This window comes from Gigantopelta aegis, chromosome 8 (genome assembly GCF_016097555.1).
Source record: "Gigantopelta aegis isolate Gae_Host chromosome 8, Gae_host_genome, whole genome shotgun sequence".
In the NCBI taxonomy this organism is placed as follows: Eukaryota; Metazoa; Mollusca; class Gastropoda; order Neomphalida; family Peltospiridae; genus Gigantopelta; species Gigantopelta aegis.
In genome coordinates, this window is record NC_054706.1 from 77,604,772 (window position 1) to 77,631,795 (window position 27,024).

Consider the following 27,024-nt stretch of genomic DNA (forward strand, 5'->3'; position numbering starts at 1 on the left):
AAAGAAGCACAAACTGTCAAACTGTCCCGAGTCACATGTAGCTGCAAGAGCGGTTAAAGAAGCACAGACTGTCAAACTGTCCCGAGTCACATGTAGCTGCAAGAGCGGTTAAAGAAGCACAGACTGTCAAACTGTCCCGAGTCACATGAAGCTGCAAGAGCGGTTAAAGAAGCACAAACTGTCAAACTGTCCCGAGTCACATGTAGCTGTAAGAGCGGTTAAAGAAGCACAAACTGTCAAACTGCCCCGAGTCACATGTAGCTGCAAGAGCGGTTAAAGAAGCACAAACTGTCAAACTGCCCCGAGTCACATGTATCGGTCTATATTTATTAAACGGGCGGGACGTAGCCCAGTGGTAAAGCGCTCGCCTGATGCGCGGTCGGTTTGCGATCGATCCCTGTCGGTGGGCCCATTGGGCTATTTCTCGTTCCAGCCAGCGCACCACGACTGGTATATCAAAGGCCGTGGTATGTGCTATCCCTTGCTACTAATGGAATAAATGTAGCGGGTTTCCTCTCTTTGACATCCAATAGCCGATAATTAATAAATCAATGTGTTCTAGTGGTGTCGTTGAAGAAAAACTTTTTAAAATGTATTTATCCAATGTTTCAAAATATGTATTGAAAACCGATATTTGTTTTAAATCTTCAATATAGGGTTCTCCTCATAGTTTAGCACTTCTGTGTAACATGTATTTATCATATAATATCTTACATTTTCAGTGCAATCAAAGTATGTGATATTTTTCAGATCACATACTTTAAGAATTTGATAACTTTGTAAATTAGATGTAAATTAGCGAGGTCTCAGCACTAGGTTATTGACATTTAAGCAAACGTACTTGGGTGACAAAAAGACGTTGTATTAAGCTTGAGCTTATATGATAAAGAGATTATTACCCTCGTGTATTTCGGTATCGTCAATATTATATATTAGGAATAAAAATAATGTATTATGCAAATAGTAAATTGTGTTTCACACTTTGTTTAAAGTAAAATTTATTTTAGAGTGTATAATCATATTGCATACGCCTGTGGATATATAGCAGCGATGAGTCCGCCTCCCCCCCCCCCCCCCCCCACCCTCAACTCGAGGACGAATAAGGACGTTTTTGGTCCTGATCTATATAAATACATATAAAATATGGCGTGTGCCACTACCCCTCCTCTAAGACCGTATGACATCCCCACTAATGACTGTGACATCCCCACTTCGCAGATCTGCCATGTAGGGTTTAAGCACGCTGTTCTAGGCACACACCTCAGCTATCAATGCTGTCTGTTCATGACTGTGATAATGGCTAGATGTTGGTGACGGAGATGTGGGTGTAGTGGTCATACACCTTCCTATTTGCCAGAAAGCCGGTCATCTTCATTATTGGGTAAAGTCAGTACCGTGATTCGAACCTAGCATATAGCAGCCTTAACCACTCTGCCTTCGAGTCCATTTGTGCTAAATGTTTCTCTATTCATTAACCTGAGATTTCCGCTTTAAGGAAAAGGTGCGTGCCTCTTACGTAGGTAGAGATTGACAGACATCGCTTAAATGACTGCAAATGTACAAGAATGGACGTCAAATTAATCATAATCACGCGTGATAAATGTATAGTGGTGATAGTGGGCATAGCAACGGCTGTGTGAGGGGACGGCGAAGACGTTTATAGTAAAAACGAAAAGTAATTGAATATGGTTGTAGTGTTAGTGGTTGTTTTGTGATGGCGGTGGTGTAGTAACATTAGCAGTAAAAGTAGTAGTAGTAATAGTAAAAGTAGTAGTTGTTGTTGTTGTTGTCGTTGTAGCAGCAGCAGCAGCAGTAGTAGTAGTAGTAGTAGAAGAATAGTAAAAGTAGTAGCAGTCGTCGCAGCGGCAGTAATAGTAGTAGCAGGAGCGGGAGCAGCAGGAGTAGGTGTAGGAGTAGATACAGGAGTAGGTGTAGGAGTAGGTACAGGAGTAGGAGTAGGTACAGGAGTAGGTGTAGGAGTAAGTGCAGGAGTAGGTACAGGAGTAGGAGTAGGTATATGAGTAGGAGTACGTACAGGAGTAGGTATAGGAGTAGGTACAGGAGTAGGTACAGGAGTAGGAGTAGGTACAGGAGTGGGTACAGGAGTAGCAGTAGGTACAGGAGTAGGTATAGGAGTAGGTACAGGAGTAGGTACAGGAGTAGGAGTAGGTACAGGAGTAGGTACAGGAGTAGGAGTAGGTACAGGAGTAGGAGTAGGTACAGGAGTAGGAGTAGGTACAGGAGTAGGTACAGGAGTAGCAGTAGGTACAGGAGTAGGTACAGGAGTAGGTACAGGTCAGGAGTAGGTACAGGAGTAGGTGTCGGAGTAGGTACAGGAGTAGGTGCAGGAGTAGGTGTAGGAGTAAGTGCAGGAGTAGGTACAGGAGTAGGTATAGGAGTAGGTGCAGGAGTAGGTGCAGGAGTAGGTGTAGGAGTAGGTACGGGTGTAGGTGCGGGAGTAGGTGTAGGTGCGGGAGTAGGTGTAGGAGTGGGTACCGGAGTAGGTACAGGGGTAGGTACAGGAGTAGGAGTAGGTACAGGAGTAGGCGTAGGAGTAAGTGCAGGAGTAGGTACAGGAGTAGGTATAGGAGTAGGTATAGGAGTAGGTACAGGAGGTGGTACAGGAGTATGTATAGGAGTAGGTGTAGGAGTAGGTACGGGTGTAGGTGCGGGAGTAGGTGTAGGAGTAGGTACAGGAATAGGAGTAGGTGTAGGAGTGGGTACCGGAGTAGGTACAGGGGTAGGAGTAGGTGTAGGAGAAGGTGCAAGAGTAGTAGTAGTAGAAGGAGTAGGAGAGGAGCAGCAAGAGCAGGATGAGTACGAGCAGGAGTAGGATCTGCAGGAGTATTAGGAGAAAGAGGGAAAGGACGAGTCTGAGAAGAAGAAGAAGAAGAAGGGGAGGAGAGGAGGAGGAGAGGAGGTGGTAAAAGAAGAAGTAATTGGTTTAATAAGGTTTAATAACTGGTTTAACAAGTGCTATAAAAGCTCAATCACTGACCTCATACAGACTGGTCACCCTCAGGTGGTAGAAGATTGGCAGGTAGATGTGGGCGGAACCGTAAGCCACGAAGAAGTAGGAGATCCCAATGTACCAGTACATCGTCGTGTAGTTGTACATCTCGGCTGGGGTGCCTAGCAACGTGATGGCGCTCATGAAGCTGGCCACCAACGATAAGGCCACCGGGGCCACGCTCATGTTGCGGCCCGCCATCAGGAAATCCTGGATGTTCTTACGTCGCCGGTCTTTGATGGCGTAGAAGATGCCGATCCCGGCAGAAATGCTGAGGATGAGAGCGAATATCACATAGTCCACCGTGGTTAACACTTTGGTAATGCCAGTTTCGAAGCTGTAACCCATCTTGGCGTGGTTTTTGTTTTTCTTTCAAAGCGATCAAATGTATAATTTCATAAAAACAATAACAACCTCGAATATCGCATTCACGTATGAAGGTATTCACAGGGGTTTTTTGGTGGGATGTCAACAAACGGATTTCAGAATGTTTGGATTACGTAAAGTGATGGATGATGTCTCAGTCGTTCAACAAACTGCCAGAGCAGCGCTAAGCGGTGGTGGTGGTAGACAGTTTACTACCTATTGGCCCAGGTCGGCCGACCGTTGTTTCTTACTGACGTTCTTACCTTGTGTAACGCTTTCAATTCAGGAAGCTGGGTCAAACCAGTAAGGTCATTATCAGCGCCGCCGTTCAATGAGTTTTACAGAGAGTGGCAACAAACCCATTTCGTTGAATAGGGCCACAGCGACCGAGATCGCGGCGTATCATTCTGGACCGGCCTTGACGGATGGGTGGTTAAATGAACGGACTTGCTGGGTTTGAATCCAGCTGCTGCAGGGAAAATGGGCACTCTTGTACATCTTGCATATAAACCTGGTCGGTACTGGGTTCGAATCCAGGTACTGAGAAGAAAGGTGTTTAATAGGTATATCTCTTGCAAACGCTCTCGTGTCGTTAACGTCCGTATACAGAACACGGTAAAATGATTACTGCTTCACTGGTCGCTTTAATATCTGAGTTTATCTGTCAACAACTTGAGCATACAATGAAAAGCAGTAAATACAGCATTAACTAGAATGTCTTGAGTACCGCTCCAGGCTAAGTAGTAAATATTAAGTCATGTTTTATATCCCCCATCAATCCGGCTGTCTGTTTGTCTGTCGTTCTGACTGCGTGTCCGTCTGTTTGTCTCTGTCTGTCTCGGTCTCATTTGCGTAGTAGGTCCGTATATTCTTATTATACAATTCTTCATCACGTTTGGTTAATACTAAAACGCATTTCACGCTTGTTTGTTTTTTTAACACAAATTGTTGTGCCTCGGGCTTTTTATTTATTTGGGGGGGGGGGGGTTTCTTTCTTTTCTATCGTTTTTTTTTTTTTTTTTTTTGACTGTTTGTTTGTTTGTTTTAAAGTGGTAGATGACGGATATGCTAGCGCACACGTATGCACGCATACCGGTACGTGTATCTGGAATTAGTCAACCAAGTTGTACAGAAAGTATCATCCATCTCCCAATCAAACTACTAACTATTTAATACTGTAAACTATCATCGCTCTTGTAATATCATCTAACATTAAAGTTATTAAATATTGTTGTGTAGTGTGTCATAAAACAAACGATGTAACAAACACCATGCAGACTACGTCATATGTAAATTAGCGTCCTCTTCGTTTTACCACCAAGTTGTTCACGCTTCCTTAATATCGCTGACATTTACATTCATAAGTTTGTTTTTCTGTAAAAAGTGAAATGTGAAGTTTCGCAAATTCTAAATGACTAATAGCGTCAACGGAAAAAGTATGTAGGGTGCAGCTTAGATGCACTCGACTTTGGTGTTATGGGTCACCGGGATCCTTATCTACGTTTTCGGGGTTTGTTGTCATGGCAACCTGTGTTTCTTCGCCTGCTACATCAAAGGCCATGATGTGTACTGTCCTGTCTAAAGTAAATATCATCTATTAGATAGGAAGTGCATTGTCACTATTACATTATTTTCCTCCACCAGCCAGTGCCTCGCAATTGCTTTATTAAAGGTCGTGGTATGTGCTGTCCTGTCTGTGAGAATTAAAGTGCATATAAAAGATCCCTTTGCTGTAGCGGGTTTCTTTCCTCTGAAGAGCACATGTCAGAATTACCACGTGTTTGATATCAAATAGCCGATGATTAATAATTATTAGTCCATTGGTGTCGTTAAACAAACGTAAGCTTTAACTGTAAACTATGTAAAGCGGCGACGCGAGATTAAACTGTAGAGCAGAGGCTTTTGATATCAGTTCGCGTCAGTCCAATATGTTTACTTACTTAAAATGCTGGAATTTACGGATGTTCATGTAATCATTACATTCTTTGAAAATGGGTAATAAATAAAATATCAAACTTGTTTTCGTTAGATATCACTTTTACTAAAATCGCTTTCGTACGGTTATATACTGACAAACATAGGCGTACGAGCTCCCATTTTTGTAAGGAGGGACGGGCTGGATTTTGCCTGAATTAAACAAATATGCTCGAATCTGGATAACAACATACTGCCTAACAGCTATATAGGGGTGCAAACTAATCACTACGAATTTTCACATGGATTACAACTAATTGTGCTGGCAGAATGATGGAATACATGTTAAAAAGGTCTCAGGTTACAACATTTAGTAGGAATATCTCCATTGTTTTTGCCGCATTTGAGGATGTACTCCAGCACTAGGGGTAAGGGACAGTTGCCTTATCCCCCCACCCCCTCCCGTCTCGTACGCTTATCCTGTCCGTAAAACAAATTGTATCTAATGATTTGTGTGTATGAGACAAGTGTGCCGCTGTGAGTATTCCATACTGTTTTGATCACTAATGTTGACAAGCGAAACTGCACATCACCATAGTGTTGATTCTTCTAACATATCCTTAAAAAACAGATTTAAAATACCACTTGTTTAATGCGGATTCGTACACGTGCTCACTTAACTTACGAGCCATAGTACAACCAGTTTCAGTAGTGTTAACTTCATTGGATGGTGTGGCTTTGGCGTCTTGGTCATCATTATCGAACAGCCAGTCGGATGTCTTTATTAAATCGATCAGCAACATTTGGGATATCAGTGTGATATCAAAAAAAGTCTCACACAGTGTTTTATCCAACGGGCGTTTATGAGAAACAATGCTCACTCGCTCTGGGTTGACGCCCATACCGGGGTGCGATTCTAATACCTGTCAGTGTTAAACCCGATGTCTTGTCCACTGCGCTGTATAACCGATGCTGGTTTTCGTGAGTTGTCGACGACTGCCCTTTCACACGAGAATCACGAGGACCACCGTGTTTGCTGACTGCCGGAATGCTGTAAACTATTTACAGAAATCTCTACATCGCTCTTTACCAACCTCGAACGTCTTGTTCTTTGACACAAGGGGTCATGTGGTCATTTCGCGGTTAAAAGTTAATAACTAGAACAGAATGAGATAGCTCCATTACAAAGTCGCCATCAAAATTTAATATGTACAGCAGCTGCGGCTCTTATATATGTACAGGATATTAAACGAGCTTCCATTTCGTATCATGTTTATGTCCGGACTGAAATACAATTTCAGTTGCCACGAGCTTTATCTAATGAAAAAGACAATTATTTCACGAAGAATATGTAGTAATATGTGACACTGATTATTGGTCAGTAATATCCCATTATCTAATCCCAGTGCAGGTTTTCTGTCAGAAAATAAGTTGAGGGTACTTAGTAAAAATAAAACAAATATTAAGTGTCCCTACTAAGTGGTTATCGGGTTGGAAATTCTTTTAATTGTCACTGTATTTTATGTATTTTGACGAATTTTAAACAGCAGGTTTTTTACTATAATCTTTCTAAAAATTATAAATTCCCCAGTTTTTAGGATACGTAATTTTACCCGTCGTACCCTCCTCTGGCAGAAACCCTGCAATAAATTAATTTACTTTTATTTATGTAACACTCTTGCTGGAGAAAAAAAAAGGCGGCAGTAGCTAGTGGGAATTCCCCTATTGTCTCTAATGGTAGAGCGCTGGATTCTCGTACTGAGAGTCTCTGGTTCGAATCCCCTCAGTGGACGTTGATTTTTCTGTTGCCGTTATTACACATTTCTTGTACAGAATGCACTAGAGGTTGAAACCTGCACAAGATACATCACAAACAGAACTGCGATATTCTGATTTTAAACAAGGGATGTTAATAAAAAAACAAACATTCTTTAAGTCTCATGTGTCACCCCATTTTCTTGAAGGTAAACTAGATTATATATGTGAGGTGCGGAACATCGTGGGCCGGATTTACAAAGCGTGTTTTTGACTTACAGTTGCCAATGTTTAAACACTTGCGTTTATGAAAATCTGGCTTCGTAAATTCGGCCCTGTGTGTGTACTGCTGAGGTGTAGTGATAAATGGCTAATTTCCGTTTTAGTAGAAAATGTTAACATTTTCGTAAACAGGAATTGTAGCCCGAGTACTCTGCCGTTAGAGAGCCAAGACTTGGAGAGCGATTATAACCGTGCAAAATGTGCGTCTAGCTCTCGAACGGCAGAGACTCGGGCTATGGGAATCGGTTTGGTGTAACAGAACTCTACTGACTTCAGTGCTAGTGGACCCATATATCCGCCATACACAAATGCGGTCAGTGTAATGGATAGTTCAGGTCGGCAGAGTTCACTAACCGACCGACACAGGAACACAGCGAGTTCCAGCTTCACCACAACAATGATGCATTTAAATAGGTTTTTGTTCATGTACAGGCGCGTGTGCAGATGAGGAGGGGAGTTTCGACGGTCGAAACCCACCTCTCCTGTTACAAGCGATTTAAAAAACTAAATTGGAGGAGATGATGACCCGAACCTCCTAGAAACTTCATTCGCCAGTCTATACCCCCCCCCCCCCCCTCCTTTCCCTTCCTTCGCCTGGGCATAATTTCCTGCACACGAATCAGTTGTACGCCCTTCTATAATTCGTTAAAATTAAATTGTTTATGTTTATGATATTAATACGTCATAATATGTATATCAGCCATAAAGAAAGGCTAAATGCTTAACTAACCATTAAGTACATAGATATTAAAGTTAATTCTGTGATGACATCAACCTCAGACGAGAACCTGACCCACCACTCATTCTGAAAATTCAGGACCCAGCCAGCATGGGTGTTATATGCAAGTTGGTTTTCCAGTATAATGAATAGACTGTAGTAGTGATATACATATAATTCCATTTTATAATTACTGTTTTGTAATAGGCGTCTGGACTGGTTAAAATGCTATCACGTGATCTAAAAAGACAACGTTCATTCTTCCATGAACGTGAAAACTGCACTTGTTCGGTAAACAAATGAAAACAGATTGTGTTACGGGGACTACTGTTTATCAATTACGTCAACAACGGAATCCCCGAGGATTCCATCGTTTCTATTTTTATCTCTATATCGTCTCACTGTGAGTGACAGTGACAGACGACAATCACAATGTCACGAAAGTTTTGGTGGATACTTTACATTAAGCCACCGCAATTTAGGTTTTAAACGACTCCGGTTTTGAACTGAGACACATAATGTATATGACAGGCCACAAAAATGAAGCTTCTATTAGAAGTTATAGCAGAGAATGCTCAACAAATCAAAAAAGAGAGACATGAGCGCAGCTATTTCACATTTGACAAAAACACCAAATCGACAACTTACACGCGAGAAAACACATCATATGCCTTCATGCACAATTATGCGACCTGTCATTTCCGAGAATAATATCACACAATCACAAAATTCCTCTGAAATCCACACACACAGTAACCACTCTATCGGTGCTCGGTTGACGATTTTTGTTACGGTGTGTTGCTTGTTTTCGATACCGACATTTTTACATTTTACCGATTTGAGTACAATGAGCACTGGCTGTGGCTGTTGCTATCGAACAGACGACAAAAACATAGGTAAAACCTCTATTTACATTGAAGTATAGAAAAAAACACATGTTATACTCTTTAAAATGAATACATATTATGTAGTATTATACAGATTTGGACGTATATTTACAGGAAATGTCCATTAATCATATCAATATTATTTAATAACGTTTCCTGTTTATTAATTGTTTAAAAGTTATAACTAAAGTAGAATACATATATATATATATATATATGTATATCATAACTCTCAGCAAAAGCCGCCATTATGACAAAAATATAGTATTTATGACAAAAATATAGTATTTATGACTAAATTAGATTAATACAATTATTGAAAATGTTACGGAACGTTTACTGTCTGGAGACGAACTGTTGTTGATTTTTAAAGTCTGAACTACGGAGTGTTTACGATTTTTGACATATTTGTTTCAGAATTTATTGTTAATACTAAATTCTCTCTCTCTCTCTCTCTCTCTCTCTCTCTCTCTCTCTCTCTCTCTCTCTCTCTCTCTCTCTCTCTCTTTCTGTGTATATTATCTTAATTTTCCTAAGGGTTTAAAATAAACCACAATAAACTGGGTATGTGTGTGTACGAGTTTACGTGTATATATGTATACTCGTGTGTGTATATATCTTGCAGAAATCAGAGTTTTGATTTGATTGAACGACAACAAAACAGCTGTGCCTAGTGTCGACCAATCTGCAATGGCAACAAGACCAGTTCGCCAATTCCACCATATGGCTAGCTTCAAGATCCTCGCCCATATTCGGATGGGATTATCCGATATATAAATTGAATGCACTTCTGAATTTTAGAAATGACAAAACTATATTCATTATCAACTATGTTTTATCTTTTAAAATGGTCAAATAATCCACATATTTTGTTCATGTCACCATGTTTACCAACCATGTGATCTTGCAGGGACACTGATGTTTTATGACATCCACACATTTTGTTCATGTCACCATGCTTACCAACCATGTGATCTTGCAGGGACACTGAGGTTTTACGACATTCACATATTTTGTTCATGTCACCATGCTTACCAACCATGGGTTCTTGCAGGGACACTGATGTTTTGAGTTTTGATCTGCATTCTTTGCATGCAAATTTTGCAGCGTTATCACCGATACATGGTCCTTTGTGTTTTCGCATACTTGAAACATATGCAAATTATTTTGAGCATATTGGGCAGTTGTAAGGCTTGTTTCCGATATAGTTATTCAAATGCCTGAAATAAAGTCACTTATCACGGTATGTCTTATCACAATATGTACACGAATACTTGTATGTATTAGCATGGTGACATTGTTTGTGTATAAAAAGTCACTGTCGAGTTGTATACACCTTGAAACACACCTCACATAGCAGTTTGGCATCATCATGCGAGAAAGGAGCATGCTGCTTTAAATCAGATTTACTGGAATATCTTCTCGAACATTTGTCCTAGCTGAATTTGTCTTCTCATGCTTAGTCATGACATGTCGTTTTAAATTACTGTCAACGGACTTTATTAGGTACAAAGATCACTTTTTTTTCCACTAACCTTTGATTTGGGGTTAATGTTATAACAGGTTTACAGTTGTTAATGTGATCAGTTGTCAGAATTGGTGATATTGTTTTCTTTGACATCTAGCAAAGAAATGTTCATTGATATATCAGTTTCATTATTGATAAAAGCCGATTAATCAATGAATGACAAATCCATAATCAAACGTAAACACGTCGTAACACCGTTGGAAGAATGCCGTAACCTATAAATAGAAATCGTCAAAACTCCATTTCAGTTCTGTTGTGATTTAAAAAAGATAAACATGCATTTTCTGATATGTTAAAGCAATGTTTTGACAATAAATGCTAACATATTTATTCTATACACAAAATGTATTGCTTGTATGAAAGTTACACTGAACATAGGTAATCCTGACATATTTTTCTACGGATCATTTTTTTTAGCATGCAATATTGCATGACACTGTATTAAATAGTACTTTAAACTACGCTATTCATCATTATGCACTAAATTAAACACGTGCACATATGTACGGTACGTTAAAAATAATATCTGAGGGGTTTGAATAATTAAATATAAAAGTTACCGTATAAGCATAAACAATATTGTTAAAAAATCTACCAGAGCTCGTGCAAGAAACAAGCAACACGCCGTAACAAAACTCGTCAACAGTCCACTCTCGCTGTAACAAAACTCGTCAACAGTCCACTCTCGCTGTAACAAAACTCGTCAACAGTCCACTCTCGCTGTAACAAAACTCGTCAACAGTCCACTCTCGCTGTAACAAAACTCGTCAACAGTCCACTCTCGCTGTAACCGAGTACCGATACAGTGGTAACACTGAAAACATTTTATCCCTTTATCCCTTTCAAGTCGGTCATCACATTCACTTTTCACTAATTCAACTTTTGACAACTGCAATTTTACTATAGTAATTGATAAATCTTCTAAATAATTTGACACTCTCCCTTATGTTAATTAGTTCAAAATTCATAATCTAGCCGCTTTACAACAAATCTTCCATTTAAGTATATAGATCGTTCAATTCGTAATTAATTATCGATTGATATTTTTGAGAAAAAAAAACCTGTTTGCTTTATCAGTTGATGTTCAGTTATTTAAAATTTTGTAACTTTTTATCCACATTTGATTCTTAAAAGTTAACAATTATAAAACCTTACCGCATGTAAATCATTATAATGAATCAGAGATTTGACGGGAAAAAACGATGTAACTTTCTAAGGGAATTCCCTTATTTGTGTATTGATACAGTTGTAAATTATTGTGGAATAGAGTTCGATTTTTTTTTTAGTATAGTTTTGTATAATGGCAATATTAATGCATTTGGAATTATAAGAATTGAACGTTATATTTTTGACGTGATGCGATGATAAAAATCAAAACCGTTTTACATACTTCACGCTACGCCATTCATACGGTACAGTGTGTAAAACTGTGTTGGTGTTTATCATCGCATGAACGTCGTAAATATAACGTTCAATTCTTAAGTATATGTATATAAAACTATAGTCATTAATTGTTTGTTGATATTGCAACCTTTTGATGTTATTTTGTGCACCCTGTTCCCATGTGGAATGTTTAAATGCAATACATTTTATCTTATCTTGTCTCATCTCACACAAACATTCTCATGACACGAGCTGTAACACTGTGGAAGCTCAAGGTCAAATGGTTTTACGTGCACGTTCAGAGCAAGCTGTTGTAGCGCACGTGTGGAAGCTCAGTCTGTTTAGTCTATTTATACGAGCATTATTCATTTCTCTTTCTTTCCAGTATGGAGCGGGATTTAGCTCAGTCGGTTGAGTGGTCGCTTGAGGTGCATGCGTCACAGGATCGAGCCACCTCGGCGGATCCATTCAATTGATTAGTTGTTCTCGTTCCAACCAATGCACCACAACTGGTCAAAGGCCGTGGGAAAGTGCATATAAAAGATCCCTTGATACTAATGGAAAAATGTTGCGAGTTTCCTCTCTAAGACTCCGATTGCCGATGATTGATTAATCAATGTGCTCAATGTGCTCTAGTGGTGTCGTTAAACAAAACAAGCTTTAACCTTCTTTCCAGCGGCTGTTGATATTTAATCACAAGAAAGGAAAGGAATGTTTGTTTTAACGACACCTCAGCTTGTTTTAAAGTATTGCTATTCGCTGTCTAATATATATGGCATTTCAAAATGTGCTCGCTTCCGCCACATATTTACTACTGTATTGAATACGTTATATTATGCACTTCGCCACAGTCAGAACAGCAACTGCCATGACATTTGGTATATCAGTCGTGTAGTACGGGTTGGAACGGGTAAAAAAAACTGAAATCCAATGAGGACGATCGATCCTGCGATCCATCGCAAGTCAGATGAGCGCTCTACCGTTTAGCTACACCCGTGTGAACATCTATGGAATGTTTGATGGATTGGATAACACCCCAGAACTTTATTAACCGCCGGCAGCTATAACTGGGTGTCATAGTGATGACACTTGGTCCAGTGTCCTAGAGAAGAAACCCGCTGTCATCACAGGCGCGGGTGCAGGGAATTATGCAGGGTGAGGTCTAGACTATGGCGAGCAACGTTTATGGAGGTGTCGAATCATGCTCGTCCTGATAATATATATGTATTAAAGTTGCTCGAGCAAGGAGCTGTTTCGACCCCTAAACCCTCCTCATGCACACGCGTCCCTGCACCAGATTAGCACCAAAGATTGTAATGTGTATTGACTTATAACTTATGATGTAGTTCATATGTTTATTGTTATTTTAACTAGTTCATGTTTGTTTTTAATGGGAAAAGTTCCCCTAACACAATGTACACATACAAAGGTTCCAGTAATGATTGTATTGTCTTGTCTTGTCGTTTCTTGTATTGTATTGTATTGCAGTGCATTGTGTTACGTTGTATTTGTATTGTATTGTATTGTATTGACTTATAGGCAGGACCGTGCATTCCACGGTTTTTAATATTCCTGTGGCAAAGTACTGCTTGTAATTGGCAGTATACAGTAGGGCGATGGATCTCACGGCCATTAAAACCCCAGGCCAGAGTCCCCCACCCCACCCACCCCCCACTGAAGTACCTACTACTCTCTGATTTCATAACAGCACAGTGGGGCGGGACGTAGCCCAGTGGTAAAGCGCTCGCCTCATGCGTGGTCGCTCTAGGATCAATTCCCGTCTGTGGGCCCATTGGGTTAATTCTCGCTCTATCCAATGTACCACGACTGGTATATTAAAGGTCGTGGCATGTGCTATCCTGTTTGTGGGATGGTGCATATATAACATCCCTTGCTACTAATAAAAACAAATGTAGCGAGTTTCCTCTCTGAGATAATATATCAGAATTACCAAATGTTTGGCATCCAATAGGCGATGATTAATAATAAATCAGTGTGCTCTAGTGGTGTCGTTAAAGAAAACAAACTGTAGCTCGGATAGTATTTGTTTAAAGTGTGTTTATTGCTCTCTGTAATAAAACTCCCATGTTTACATCCTCGACAGTTGAATACTGTGTAAAGAATGCAGGTGCTGGTCCGTTCCCCTTTCTTTCATAGCAGGCTGTTTGTCTGCTACTTTATTGCCAGCTCGAATATATATTAACAATACTTCTCAACAAGGTAGTCCATCATTTTGTATGGCAAATAATGTTTAAGAGTTGCAAACACCTGGGGAAAAAAAAAAAATATTAAGATATTTTACAAAATATATATAGAACATGCATTAACTAACTAGTTGATTGGGAATCATTAATTTGTACAGTTTTGTAAACTAGTGTAATCTGCAATATAACACTGTTTTGAGTTACAGTTGAAGCTACAATATCCCTAAAAACTTTAAAACAGTCAGGAATTGTGGTTAATCAAAATGTGCTACCACTGATAAGACATGTTTGTGAAAACATAATACATGAAAACCGTATATTGAGTGGCAGGGACGTAGTTCAGTAGTAAAGCGCTCGTCTGATGCGCTGTCGGTTTAGGATCGATCCCCGACGGTGGACCCATTTTGGCTATTTCTCATTCCAGCCAGTACACCACGACTGGTATTCCAAAGGCCGTAGTATGTGCTATCTTCCCTGTGGGATGGTGGATATAAAAGATCCCTTGCTACTAATTGAAACATGAAGCGGGTTTCCTCTCTAAGACCTTATGTAATAATTAGCAAATGTTTGACATCCAATAGCCGATTATTAATAAATCAATGTTCTCTAGTGGCGTCGTTAAACAAACCAAACTTTAACTCTGATTTCATTACAGCATAGCATTTGTTTCGAGTGATAGTTTTCATTATTCCAGTCTAAGATAGAATGCAGGTGCTGGTCATGGTTCCCTTTCTTTCACAGCAGTTTGTTATTCTCATACTTTATTGTCAGCACGAAATATATATTACATATATATGTATGGGACGTAAATATTCACACTAAAGATACGTACAGTGTATTTGTCCAATAGACCATCCCCTCCTAGAATGACATATCTGACTTAAATATTCACACTAAAGATACATACTGTGTATTTGTCCAGTAGACCATCCCCTCCTGCAATGAAGTATCTGACTTAAATATTCACACTAAAGATACGTACAGTGTAATTTTCCTGTAGACCATCCCCTCCTGGACTGACGTATCTTACTTAAATATTCACACTAAAGATACGTACTGTGTATTTGTCCAATAGACCATCCCCTCCTGGAATGACGTATCTGACTTAAGTATTCACACTAATGATACGTACTGTGTATTTGTCCAATGGACCATCCCCTCCTGGAATGACGTATCTGACTTAAATATTCACACTAAAGATACGTACTGTGTATTTGTCTAATGGACCATCCACTCCTGGAATGACATATCTGACTTAAGTATTCACACTAATGATACGTACTGTGTATTTGTCCAATAGACCATCCCCTCCTGGAATGACATATCTGACTTAAATATTCACACTAATGATACGTACTGTGTATTTGTCCAATAAACCATCCCCTCCTGGAATGACATATCTGACTTAAGTATTCACACTAATGATACGTACTGTGTATTTGTCCAATAGACCATCCCCTCCTGGAATGACATATCTGACTTAAATATTCACACTAATGATACGTACAGTGTATTTGTCCAATAGACCATCCCCTCCTAGAATGACATATCTGACTTAAATATTCACACTAAAGATACATACTGTGTATTTGTCCAATAGACCATCCCCTCCTGCAATGAAGTATCTGACTTAAATATTCACACTAAAGATACGTACAGTGTAATTTTCCTGTAGACCATCCCCTCCTGGACTGACGTATCTTACTTAAATATTCACACTAAAGATACGTACTGTGTATTTGTCCAATAGACCATCCCCTCCTGGAATGACGTATCTGACTTAAGTATTCACACTAATGATACGTACTGTGTGTTTGTCCAATGGACCATTCCCTCCTGGAATGACGTATCTGACTTAAATATTCACACTAAAGATACGTACTGTGTATTTGTCTAATGGACCATCCACTCCTGGAATGACATATCTGACTTAAGTATTCACACTAATGATACGTACTGTGTATTTGTCCAATAGACCATCCCCTCCTGGAATGACGTATCTGACTTCGGGGTCCGGATGAAACAGCGCAGCTTCCATGGCGTCAAGGACCGGCTCGATGGACGGGTTGGCTGTTACAGACACAGTGTGTTCGAGTTTCTTCTCCAAGTAGTCGTATCCGTATAGCTGTTTAATGTCGTCCGGGGCTTCCTCCCACTGCTTGTCATAGTTCTTCTTGTGTATGTCTTTCTAGCAAAACATTTTAATATCTCATATAGTAGTGTCATTGATCACATACAAGAAGTATAATATTTCCATAGTCTATATGTATGTATTAATCAGGGTATACGTGTACCGTATGTTCAGTGTACGTGTAGTACATTATGTTCAGTGTAGTTGTAGTCTATTATGTTCAGAGTGTATGTGTAGCATATTATGATCAGAATGTACCTGTAACAATAAGTTCAGAGTGTACATTTACTATATTATATTGTGTACATGTAGCATATTATGTCCAGAGTATATACATGTATCATATGTTCAATTGACGTATAGCATAATACTATGTTCAGAGTGTACATTTACTGTATTATGTGCAGTGTACATGTAACGTATTATGTTCATAGTGTGCATTTACTGTATTATGTGCAGTGTACATGTAACGTATTATGTTCAGAGTGTACATTTACTGTATTATGTGCAGTGTACATGTAACGTATTATGTTCAGAGTGTACATTTACTGTATTATGTGCAGTGTACATGTAACGTATTATGTTCAGAGTGTACATTTACTGTATTATGTGCAGTGTACATGTAACATATTATGTTCATAGTGTACATGTAGCATATTGTGTTCATAGTGTACATGTAACATATTATATTCATAGTGTACATGTAGCATATTGTGTTCCGATTGTACGTGTAGTATATTCTGTTCAGAGGGAACGGCCTATTCTGTTGAGAGTTAACGGGTAGCCCATTCTGTTCAGAATGTACGTGTAGTATATTATGTTCAGAGTATACGTGTAGCCTATTCTGTTCAGAGTGAACGGGTAGCCTATTCTATTCACAGTGAACGAGTAGCCTATTATGTTCAAAGTGAACGGGTAGCCTATTCTGTTCACAGTGAATGGGTAGCCTATTCTGTTCAGATTGTACGTGTATCTTATTCTGTTCAGAGTGAACGTGTAGCCTATTCTGTTCAGAGTGAACGGGTAGCCTATTGTGTTCACAGTGAGTGAGTAGCCTATTCTGTTCAGAGTGTACGTGTATCTTATTCTGTTTAGAGTGAACGTGTAGCCTATTCTGTTCAGAGTGAACGGGTAGCCTATTGTGTTCACAGTGAGTGAGTAGCCTATTCTGTTCACAGTGAATGTGTAGCCTATCCTCAAGTGTCGCCAGGTACTCACGTTCATCATTCCAGTGGAGACGCCGAAGTTGCCGGGCTCGACGAGACAGACGGTCACCCCGAACCTCTTCATCTCCACCCTCAGCGCGTCTGAGAACCCCTCTCCGCCGTACTTGGTGACAACGTACGCAGACGAGTGGTAGTCCGAGATCAAGCCCTTGATGCTCGTCACGTTCACAATTCTAGTTATCTTGTTACTAATGACTAGAGGACCCTCTAGTTATCTTGTTACTAATGGACACGGCTAGAGGACCCTCTAGTTATCTTGTTACTAATGACCACGGCTAGAGGACCCTCTAGTTATCTTGTTACTAATGAGGACACGGCTAGAGGACCCTAGTTAGTTACTCACGGCTAGAGGACCCTCTAGTTATCTTGTTACTAATGACCACGGCTAGAATGGACGGCTCTAGTTATCTTGTTACTAATGACCACGGCTAGAGGACCCTCTAGTTATCTTGTTACTAATGGACACGGCTAGAGGACACTCTAGTTATCTTGTTACTAATGACCACGGCTAGAGGACCCTCTAGTTATCTTGTTACTAATGACCACGGCTAGAGGACCCTCTAGTTATCTTGTTACTAATGACCTAGAGGACCCTCTAGTTATCTTGTTACTAATGACCACGGGAGGACCCTCTAGTTATCTTGTTACTAATGACCACGGCTAGAGGACCCTCTAGTTATCTTGTTACTAATGACCGCGGCTAGAGGACCCTCTAGTTATCTTGTTACTAATGACCGCGGCTAGAGGACCCTCTAGTTATCTTGTTACTAATGACCACTAGAGGACCCTCTAGTTAGGACCGGCTAGAGGACCCTCTAGTTATCTTGTTACTAATGACCGGGCTAGAGGACCCTCTAGTTATCTTGTTACTAATGACCACGGCTAGAGGACCCTCTAGTTATCTTGTTACTAATGGAGAGGACCCTCTAGTTATCTTGTTACTAATGACCACGGCTAGAGGACCCTCTAGTTATCTTGTTACTAATGGACACGGCTAGAGGACCCTCTAGTTATCTTGTTACTAATGACCGCGGCTAGAGGACCCTCTAGTTATCTAATGACCGTTACTAATGGACACGGCTAGAGGACCCTCTAGTTATCTTGTTACTAATGACCACGGCTAGAGGACCCTCTAGTTATCTTGTTACTAATGACCACGGCTAGAGGACCCTCTAGTTATCTTGTTACTAATGGACACGGCTAGAGGACCCTCTAGTTATCTTGTTACTAATGACCACGGCTAGAGGACGTTATCTTGTTACTAGAGGACCCTCTAGTTATCTTGTTACTAATGACCACGGCTAGAGGACCCTCTAGTTATCTTGTTACTAATGACCACGGCTAGAGGACCCTCTAGTTATCTTGTTACTAATGACCACGGCTAGAGGACCCTCTAGTTATCTTGTTACTAATGACCACGGCTAGAGGACCCTCTAGTTATCTTGTTACTAATGACCACGGCTAGAGGACCCTCTAGTTATCTTGTTACTAATGACCACGGCTAGAGGACCCTCTAGTTATCTTGTTACTAATGACCACGGCTAGAGGACCCTCTAGTTATCTTGTTACTAATGACCACGGCTAGAGGACCCTCTAGTTATCTTGTTACTAATGGACACGGCTAGAGGACCCTCTAGTTATCTTGTTACTAATGACCACGGCTAGAGGACCCTCTAGTTATCTTGTTACTAATGACCACGGCTAGAGGACCCTCTAGTTATCTTGTTACTAATGGACACGGCTAGAGGACCCTCTAGTTATCTTGTTACTAATGGACACGGCTAGAGGACCCTCTAGTTATCTTGTTACTAATGACCACGGCTAGAGGACCCTCTAGTTATCTTGTTACTAATGGACACGGCTAGAGGACCCTCTAGTTATCTTGTTACTAATGACCGCGGCTAGAGGACCCTCTAGTTATCTTGTTACTAATGACCACGGCTAGAGGACCCTCTAGTTATCTTGTTACTAATGACCGCGGCTAGAGGACCCTCTAGTTATCTTGTTACTAATGACCGCGGCTAGAGGACCCTCTAGTTATCTTGTTACTAATGACCACGGCTAGAGGACCCTCTAGTTATCTTGTTACTAATGGACACGGCTAGAGGACCCTCTAGTTATCTTGTTACTAATGGACACGGCTAGAAGACCCTTTAGTTATCTTGTTACTAATGACCTTGTTACTAATGACCGCGGCTAGAGGACCCTCTAGTTATCTAGTTACTAATGACCGCGGCTAGAGGACCCTCTAGTTATCTTGTTACTAATGACCGCGGCTAGAGGACCCTCTAGTTATCTTGTTACTAATGGACACGGCTAGAGGACCCTCTAGTTATCTTGTTACTAATGACCGCGGCTAGAGGACCCTTTAGTTATCTTGTTACTAATGGACACGGCTAGAGGACACTCTAGTTATCGTGTTACTAATGACCACGGCTAGAGGACCCTCTAGTTATCTTGTTACTAATGACCGCGGCTAGAGGACACTCTAGTTATCCTGTTACTAATGACCACGGCTAGAGGACCCTCTAGTTATCGTGTTACTAATGACCGCGGCTAGAGGACCCTCTAGTTATATTGTTACTAATGGACACGGCTAGAAGACCCTCTAGTTATCTTGTTACTAATGGACACGGCTAGAGGACCCTCTAGTTATCTTGTTACTAATGGACACGGCTAGAGGACACTCTAGTTATCTTGTTACTAATGGACACGGCTAGAGGACCCTCTAGTTATCTTGTTACTAATGGACACGGCTAGAGCACCCTCTAGTTATCCTGTTACTAATGACCACGGCTAGAGGACCCTCTAGTTATCCTGTTACTAATGACCACGGCTAGAGGACCCTCTAGTTATCGTGTTACTAATGACCGCGGCTAGAGGACCCTCTAGTTATCTTGTTACTAATGGACACGGCTAGAGGACCCTCTAGTTATCTTGTTACTAATGGACACGGCTAGAGGACCCTCTAGTTATCTTGTTACTAATGGACACGGCTAGAGGACACTCTAGTTATCTTGTTACTAATGGACACGGCTAGAGGACCCTCTAGTTATCTTGTTACTAATGACCACGGCTAGAGGACATCCTAGTTATCTTGGTACTAATGACCACGGCTAGAGGACCCTCTAGTTATCTTGTTACTAATGGACACGGCTAGAGGACCCTCTAGTTATCTTGTTACTAATGACCACGGCTAGAGGACCCTCTAGTTATCTTGTTACTAATGACCACGGCTAGAGGACCCTCTAGTTATCTTGTTACTAATGACCGCGGCTAGAGGACCCTCTAGTTATCTTGTTACTAATGGACACGGCTAGAGGACCCTCTAGTTATCTTGTTACTAATGACCGGCGGCTAGAGGACCCTCTAGTTATCTTGTTACTAATGACTAGAGGACCCTCTAGTTATCTTGTTACTAATGACCACGGCTAGAGGACCCTCTAGTTATCTTGTTACTAATGACCGCGGCTAGAGGACCCTCTAGTTATCTTGTTACTAATGACCACGGCTAGAGGACCCTCTAGTTATCTTGTTACTAATGACCACGGCTAGAGGACCCTCTAGTTATCTTGTTACTAATGACCGCGGCTAGAGGACCCTCTAGTTATCTTGTTACTAATGGACACGGCTAGAGGACCCTCTAGTTATCTTGTTACTAATGACCACGGCTAGAGGACCCTCTAGTTATCTTGTTACTAATGACCACGGCTAGAGGACCCTCTAGTTATCTTGTTACTAATGACCACGGCTAGAGGACCCTCTAGTTATCTTGTTACTAATGACCACGGCTAGAGGACCCTCTAGTTATCTTGTTACTAATGGACACGGCTAGAGGACCCTCTAGTTATCTTGTTACTAATGGACACGGCTAGAGGACCCTCTAGTTATCTTGTTACTAATGGACACGGCTAGAGGACCCTCTAGTTATCTTGTTACTAATGGACACGGCTAGAGGACCCTCTAGTTATCTTGTTACTAATGGACACGGCTAGAGGACCCTCTAGTTATCTTGTTACTAATGACCACGGCTAGAGGACCCTCTAGTTATCTTGTTACTAATGACCACGGCTAGAGGACCCTCTAGTTATCTTGTTACTAATGACCGCGGCTAGAGGACCCTCTAGTTATCTTGTTACTAATGACCGCGGCTAGAGGACCCTCTAGTTATCTTGTTACTAATGGACACGGCTAGAGGACCCTCTAGTTATCTTGTTACTAATGGACACGGCTAGAGGACCCTCTAGTTATCTTGTTACTAATGGACACGGCTAGAGGACCCTCTAGTTATCTTGTTACTAATGGACACGGCTAGAGGACTAGAGGACCCGGCTAATAGTTATCTTGTTACTAATGGCTAGAGGACCCTCTAGTTATCTTGGTACCAATGACCACGGCTAGAGGACCCTCTACTAATGACCACGGCTAGAGGACCCTCTAGTTATCTTGTTACTAATGGACACGGCTAGAGGACCCTCTAGTTATCTTGTTACTAATGACCGCGGCTAGAGGACCCTCTAGTTATCTTGTTACTAATGGACACGGCTAGAGGACCCTCTAGTTATCTTGTTACTAATGACCACGGCTAGAGGACCCTCTAGTTATCTTGTTACTAATGACCGCGGCTAGAGGACCCTCTAGTTATCTTGTTACTAATGACCGCGGCTAGAGGACCCTCTAGTTATCTTGTTACTAATGACCACGGCTAGAGGACCCTCTAGTTATCTTGTTACTAATGACCACGGCTAGAGGACCCTCTAGTTATCTTGTTACTAATGACCACGGCTAGAGGACCCTCTAGTTATCTTGTTACTAATGGACACGGCTAGAGGACCCTCTAGTTATCTTGTTACTAATGACCGCGGCTAGAGGACCCTCTAGTTATCTTGTTACTAATGACCGCGGCTAGAGGACCCTCTAGTTATCTTGTTACTAATGACCGCGGCTAGAGGACCCTCTAGTTATCTTGTTACTAATGGCTAGAGGACCCTCGGCTAGAGGACCCTCTAGTTATCTTGTTACTAATGACCGCGGCTAGAGGACCCTCTAGTTATCTTGTTACTAATGGACACGGCTAGAGGACCCTCTAGTTATCTTGTTACTAATGGACACGGCTAGAGGACCCTCTAGTTATCTTGTTACTAATGACCGCGGCTAGAGGACCCTCTAGTTATCTTGTTACTAATGACCGCGGCTAGAGGACCCTCTAGTTATCTTGTTACTAATGACCGCGGCTAGAGGACCCTCTAGTTATCTTGTTACTAATGGACCCGGCTAGAGGACCCTCTAGTTATCTTGTTACTAATGACCGCGGCTAGAGGACCCTCTAGTTATCTTGTTACTAATGACCACGGCTAGAGGACCCTCTAGTTATCTTGTTACTAATGGACCGCGGCTAGAGGACCCTCTAGTTATCTTGTTACTAATGGACACGGCTAGAGGATCTTGTTACTAATGGACACGGCTAGAGGACCCTCTAGTTATCTTGTTACTAATGACCGCGGCTAGAGGACCCTCTAGTTATCTTGTTACTAATGACCACGGCTAGAGGACACTCTAGTTATCTTGTTACTAATGGACACGGCTAGAGGACACTCTAGTTATCTTGTTACTAATGGACACGGCTAGAGGACACTCTAGTTATCTTGTTACTAATGACCACGGCTAGAGGACACTCTAGTTATCTTGTTACTAATGACCACGGCTAGAGGACCCTCTAGTTATCTTGTTACTAATGACCACGGCTAGAGGACCCTCTAGTTATCTTGTTACTAATGGACACGGCTAGAGGACCCTCTAGTTATCTTGTTACTAATGGACACGGCTAGAGGACACTCTAGTTATCTTGTTACTAATGACCACGGCTAGAGGACCCTCTAGTTATCTTGTTGCTAATGGACACGGCTAGACGACACTAGTTATCTTGTTACTAATGGACACGGCTAGACGACACTTTAGTTATCATGTTACTAATGACCACGGCTAGAGGACACTCTAGTTATGTTGTTACTAATGGACACGGCTATCAGGACCCTCTAGTTACATGTTACTAATGACCACGGCTAGAGGATGAGTAGTTATCAATTGTTACTAGTGATGTCGGCTAAGGAAAACTAGTTATCTTTACTAATGAAGACTACGGCTAGATGGACCTCTCTAGTTATCTTGTTACTAATGGACACGGCTAGAGGACCCTCTAGTTATCTTGTTACTAATAGTTAATTAACCACGGCTAGAGCACGGGCGTCCGAGTCCTGGTTGCACTTTAAGGGTGTTGACCCGAGTACCCGAGTCCACTATTTTGGACTTGTGGAGTTCACACAGTTTAACATACCTTTACTTTCTCTGATGAGCGCCAAGAAAGCCTTGCACACTCTGATCATTCCGAACAGGTTGACCTCGGCCACGCGTTTGTACATGTCCATCGTGCAGAACTCGACATCCGCCAGAAGATTGATCCCAGCGTTATTGACCACAGCCCACAGGCCTAAACACAATACAATACAAATAGGATGCGTCAGGACATAAACACACAGACCTAAACACAATACAGACAGATAGGGCGCGTTCAGACATAATCACACAGCCCTAAACACAACACACACAGATAGGGCCCGTCCAGGCATAATCACACAGCCCTAAACAGAATATAGACAGATACGGCGCGTGCAGACATAATCACATAGGCCTAAACACAACACAGAATGATAGGGTGTGTCCAGACATAATCACAATGATAGGGCGCGTCCAGACATAATCACACAGGCCTAAACACAACACAGAATGATAGGGTGTGTTCAGACATAATCACATAGCTCTAAACACAACACAAACAGACAGGGCGCGTCCAAGAATAATCACACAGGCCTAAACACAACACAGACAGACAGGGCGCGTCCAGATATTCTCATACAGGCCTAAACACAACACAGACAGACAGGGCGCGTCCAGATATAATCACACAGGCCTAAACACAAACACAGACAGACAGGGCGCGTCCATATATAATCACACAGGCCTAAACACAACACAGACGGGACAGGGCGCGTCCAAACATAATAACACAGGCCTAAACACAAACACAGACAGACAGGGCGCTTCCAGATATAATCACACAGGCCTAAACACAACACAGACAGACAGGGCGCGTCCAGGCATAATCACACAGGCCTAAAGACAAACACAGACAGACAGGGCGCGTCCAGGCATAATCGCACAGGCCTAAACACAAACACACACAGACAGGTCGCGTCCAGGCATAATCACACAGGCCTAAACACAAACACAGACAGACACCGCGCGTCCAAGCATAAGCACACAGGCCTAAACACAACACAGACAGACAGGGCACGTCCAGATATAAGCACACAGGCCTAAACACAACACAGACGGGACAGGGCGCGTCCAGACATAATCATACAGGCCTAAACACAAACACAGACAGACAGGGCGCGTCCAGGCATAATCACACAGGCCTAAACACAACACAGACAGACAGGGCGCGTCGAGACATAATCGCACATGCCTAAACACAAACACAGACAGACAGGGGGCGTCCAGATGTAATCACACAGGCCTAAACATAACACAGACGGGACAGGGCGCATCCAGACATAATGACACAGGCCTAAACACAACACAGACAGACTGGGCGCGTCCAGGCATAATCACACAGGTCTAACACAAACACAGACAGACTGGGCGCGTCCAGGCATCATCACACAGGCCTAAACACAACACAGACAGATAGGGCGAGTCCAGGCATAAGGGGCCTAAACACAAACACACACAGACAGGTCGCAGACCTAAACACAAACACAGACAGACTGGGCGCGTCCCGGCATAATCACACAGGCCTAAACACAAACACAGACAGACAGGGCGCGTCCAGACATAATCATACAGGCCTAAACACAAACACAGACAGACAGGGCGCGTCCAGGCATAATCACACAGGCCTAAACACAACACAGACAGACAGGGCGCGTCCAGACATAATCGCACAGGCCTAAACACAAACACAGACAGACAGGGGGCGTCCAGATATAATCACACAGGCCTAAACATAACACAGACGGGACAGGGCGCGTCCAGACATAATGACACAGGCCTAAACACAACACAGACAGACTGGGCGCGTCCAGGCATAATCACACAGGTCTAACACAAACACAGACAGATTGGGCGCGTCCAGGCATCATCACAAAGGCCTAAACACAACACAGACAGATAGGGCGAGTCCAGGCATAATCACACAGACCTAAACACAAACACAGACAGACTGGGCGCGTCCCGGCATAATCACACAGGCCTAAACACAAACACAGACAGACAGGGCGCGTCCAGACATAATCACACAGGCCTAAACACAAACACAGACAGACAGGGCGCATCCAGGCATAATCGCACAGGCCTAAACACAAACAAAGACAGACAGGGCGCGTCCAGGCATAATCACACAGGCCTAAACACAACACAGACAGACAGGGCGCGTCCAGGCATAATTACACAGGCCTAAACACAACACAGACAGACAGGGCGCGTCCAGGCATAATCACGCAGGGCGGTGAGTGGATCAGAGTTGGTGTCCTTGTACTCTACTGACGAGCCCAGATCATATTATCGGTTCGGACATGTCCACCCCAAGCCCAGTATCTGGCATGACCAGTGGCTGCAGCGGGGCGTGGATGAGAGCCAAGGGTCTCAAATACATAACAGTCATTACCATCAACACATACCATCATTACCCTCAACACATACCATCATTACCCTCAACACATACCATCATTACCCTCAACACATACCATCATTACCCTCAACACATACCATCATTACCCTCAACACATACCCATTCCGTACTCTCGCCACTACCCTCAACACATACCATCATTACCCTCAACACATACCCATTCCGTACTCTCGCCACTACCCTCAACACATACCATCATTACCCTCAACACATACCCATTCCGTACTCTCGCCACTACCCTTGGCACATACCATCATTACCCTCAACACATACCATCATTACCCTCAACACATACCCATTCCGTACTCTCGCCACTACCCTCAACACATACCATCATTACCCTCAACACATACCCTCAACACATATCATTACCCAACACATACCCATCAACACATACCATCATTACCCTCAACATATACCCATTCCGTACCCTCACCCCCTCAACACATACCATCATTACCCTCAACACATACCATCATTACCCTCAACACATACCCATTCCGTACTCTCGCCACTACCCTCAACACATACCATCATTACCCTCAACACATACCATCATTACCCTCAACACATACCATCATTACCCTCAACACATACCCATTCCGTACTCTCGCCACTACCCTCAACACATACCATCATTACCCTCAACACATACCCATTCCGTACTCTCGCCACTACCCTCAACACATACCATCATTACCCTCAACACATACCCATTCCGTACTCTCGCCACTACCCTGGCACATACCATCATTATCCTCAACACATACCATCATTACCCTCAACACATACCCATTCCGTACTCTCGCCACTACCCTCAACACATACCATCATTACCCTCAACACATACCCATTCCGTACTCTCGCCACT

General features: G+C 42.2%; 2 protein-coding genes across 3 annotated transcripts in view; both read right to left on the bottom strand.

Moving 5' to 3' along the window:
• LOC121378596 (sodium-coupled monocarboxylate transporter 1-like) overlaps positions 1 to 4,140 on the bottom strand; it is a 62,658-nt gene extending 58,518 nt beyond the window's left edge. The window contains exon 1 of one of the 2 annotated variants that reach the window (XM_041506852.1): positions 2,999 to 4,120. In XM_041506852.1, coding sequence (XP_041362786.1) covers positions 2,999 to 3,358 — 360 coding nt within the window. In that variant the 5' untranslated portion in view covers positions 3,359 to 4,120. Of the gene's footprint in view, positions 1 to 2,998 lie in introns of both variants that reach the window. The other variant, XM_041506854.1, reaches the window with a different exon arrangement.
• A 9,744-nt stretch (positions 4,141 to 13,884) lies between these two features.
• LOC121380130 (D-beta-hydroxybutyrate dehydrogenase, mitochondrial-like) overlaps positions 13,885 to 27,024 on the bottom strand; it is a 31,732-nt gene continuing 18,592 nt past the window's right edge. Inside the window, exons 4-7 of the mRNA XM_041508911.1 lie at positions 23,735 to 23,891; positions 17,397 to 17,577; positions 16,005 to 16,235; positions 13,885 to 14,111 (exon numbers count right to left, since the gene is read on the bottom strand). Coding sequence (XP_041364845.1) covers positions 14,043 to 14,111; positions 16,005 to 16,235; positions 17,397 to 17,577; positions 23,735 to 23,891 — 638 coding nt within the window. The 3' untranslated portion in view covers positions 13,885 to 14,042. The remainder of the gene's footprint in view (positions 14,112 to 16,004; positions 16,236 to 17,396; positions 17,578 to 23,734; positions 23,892 to 27,024) is intronic.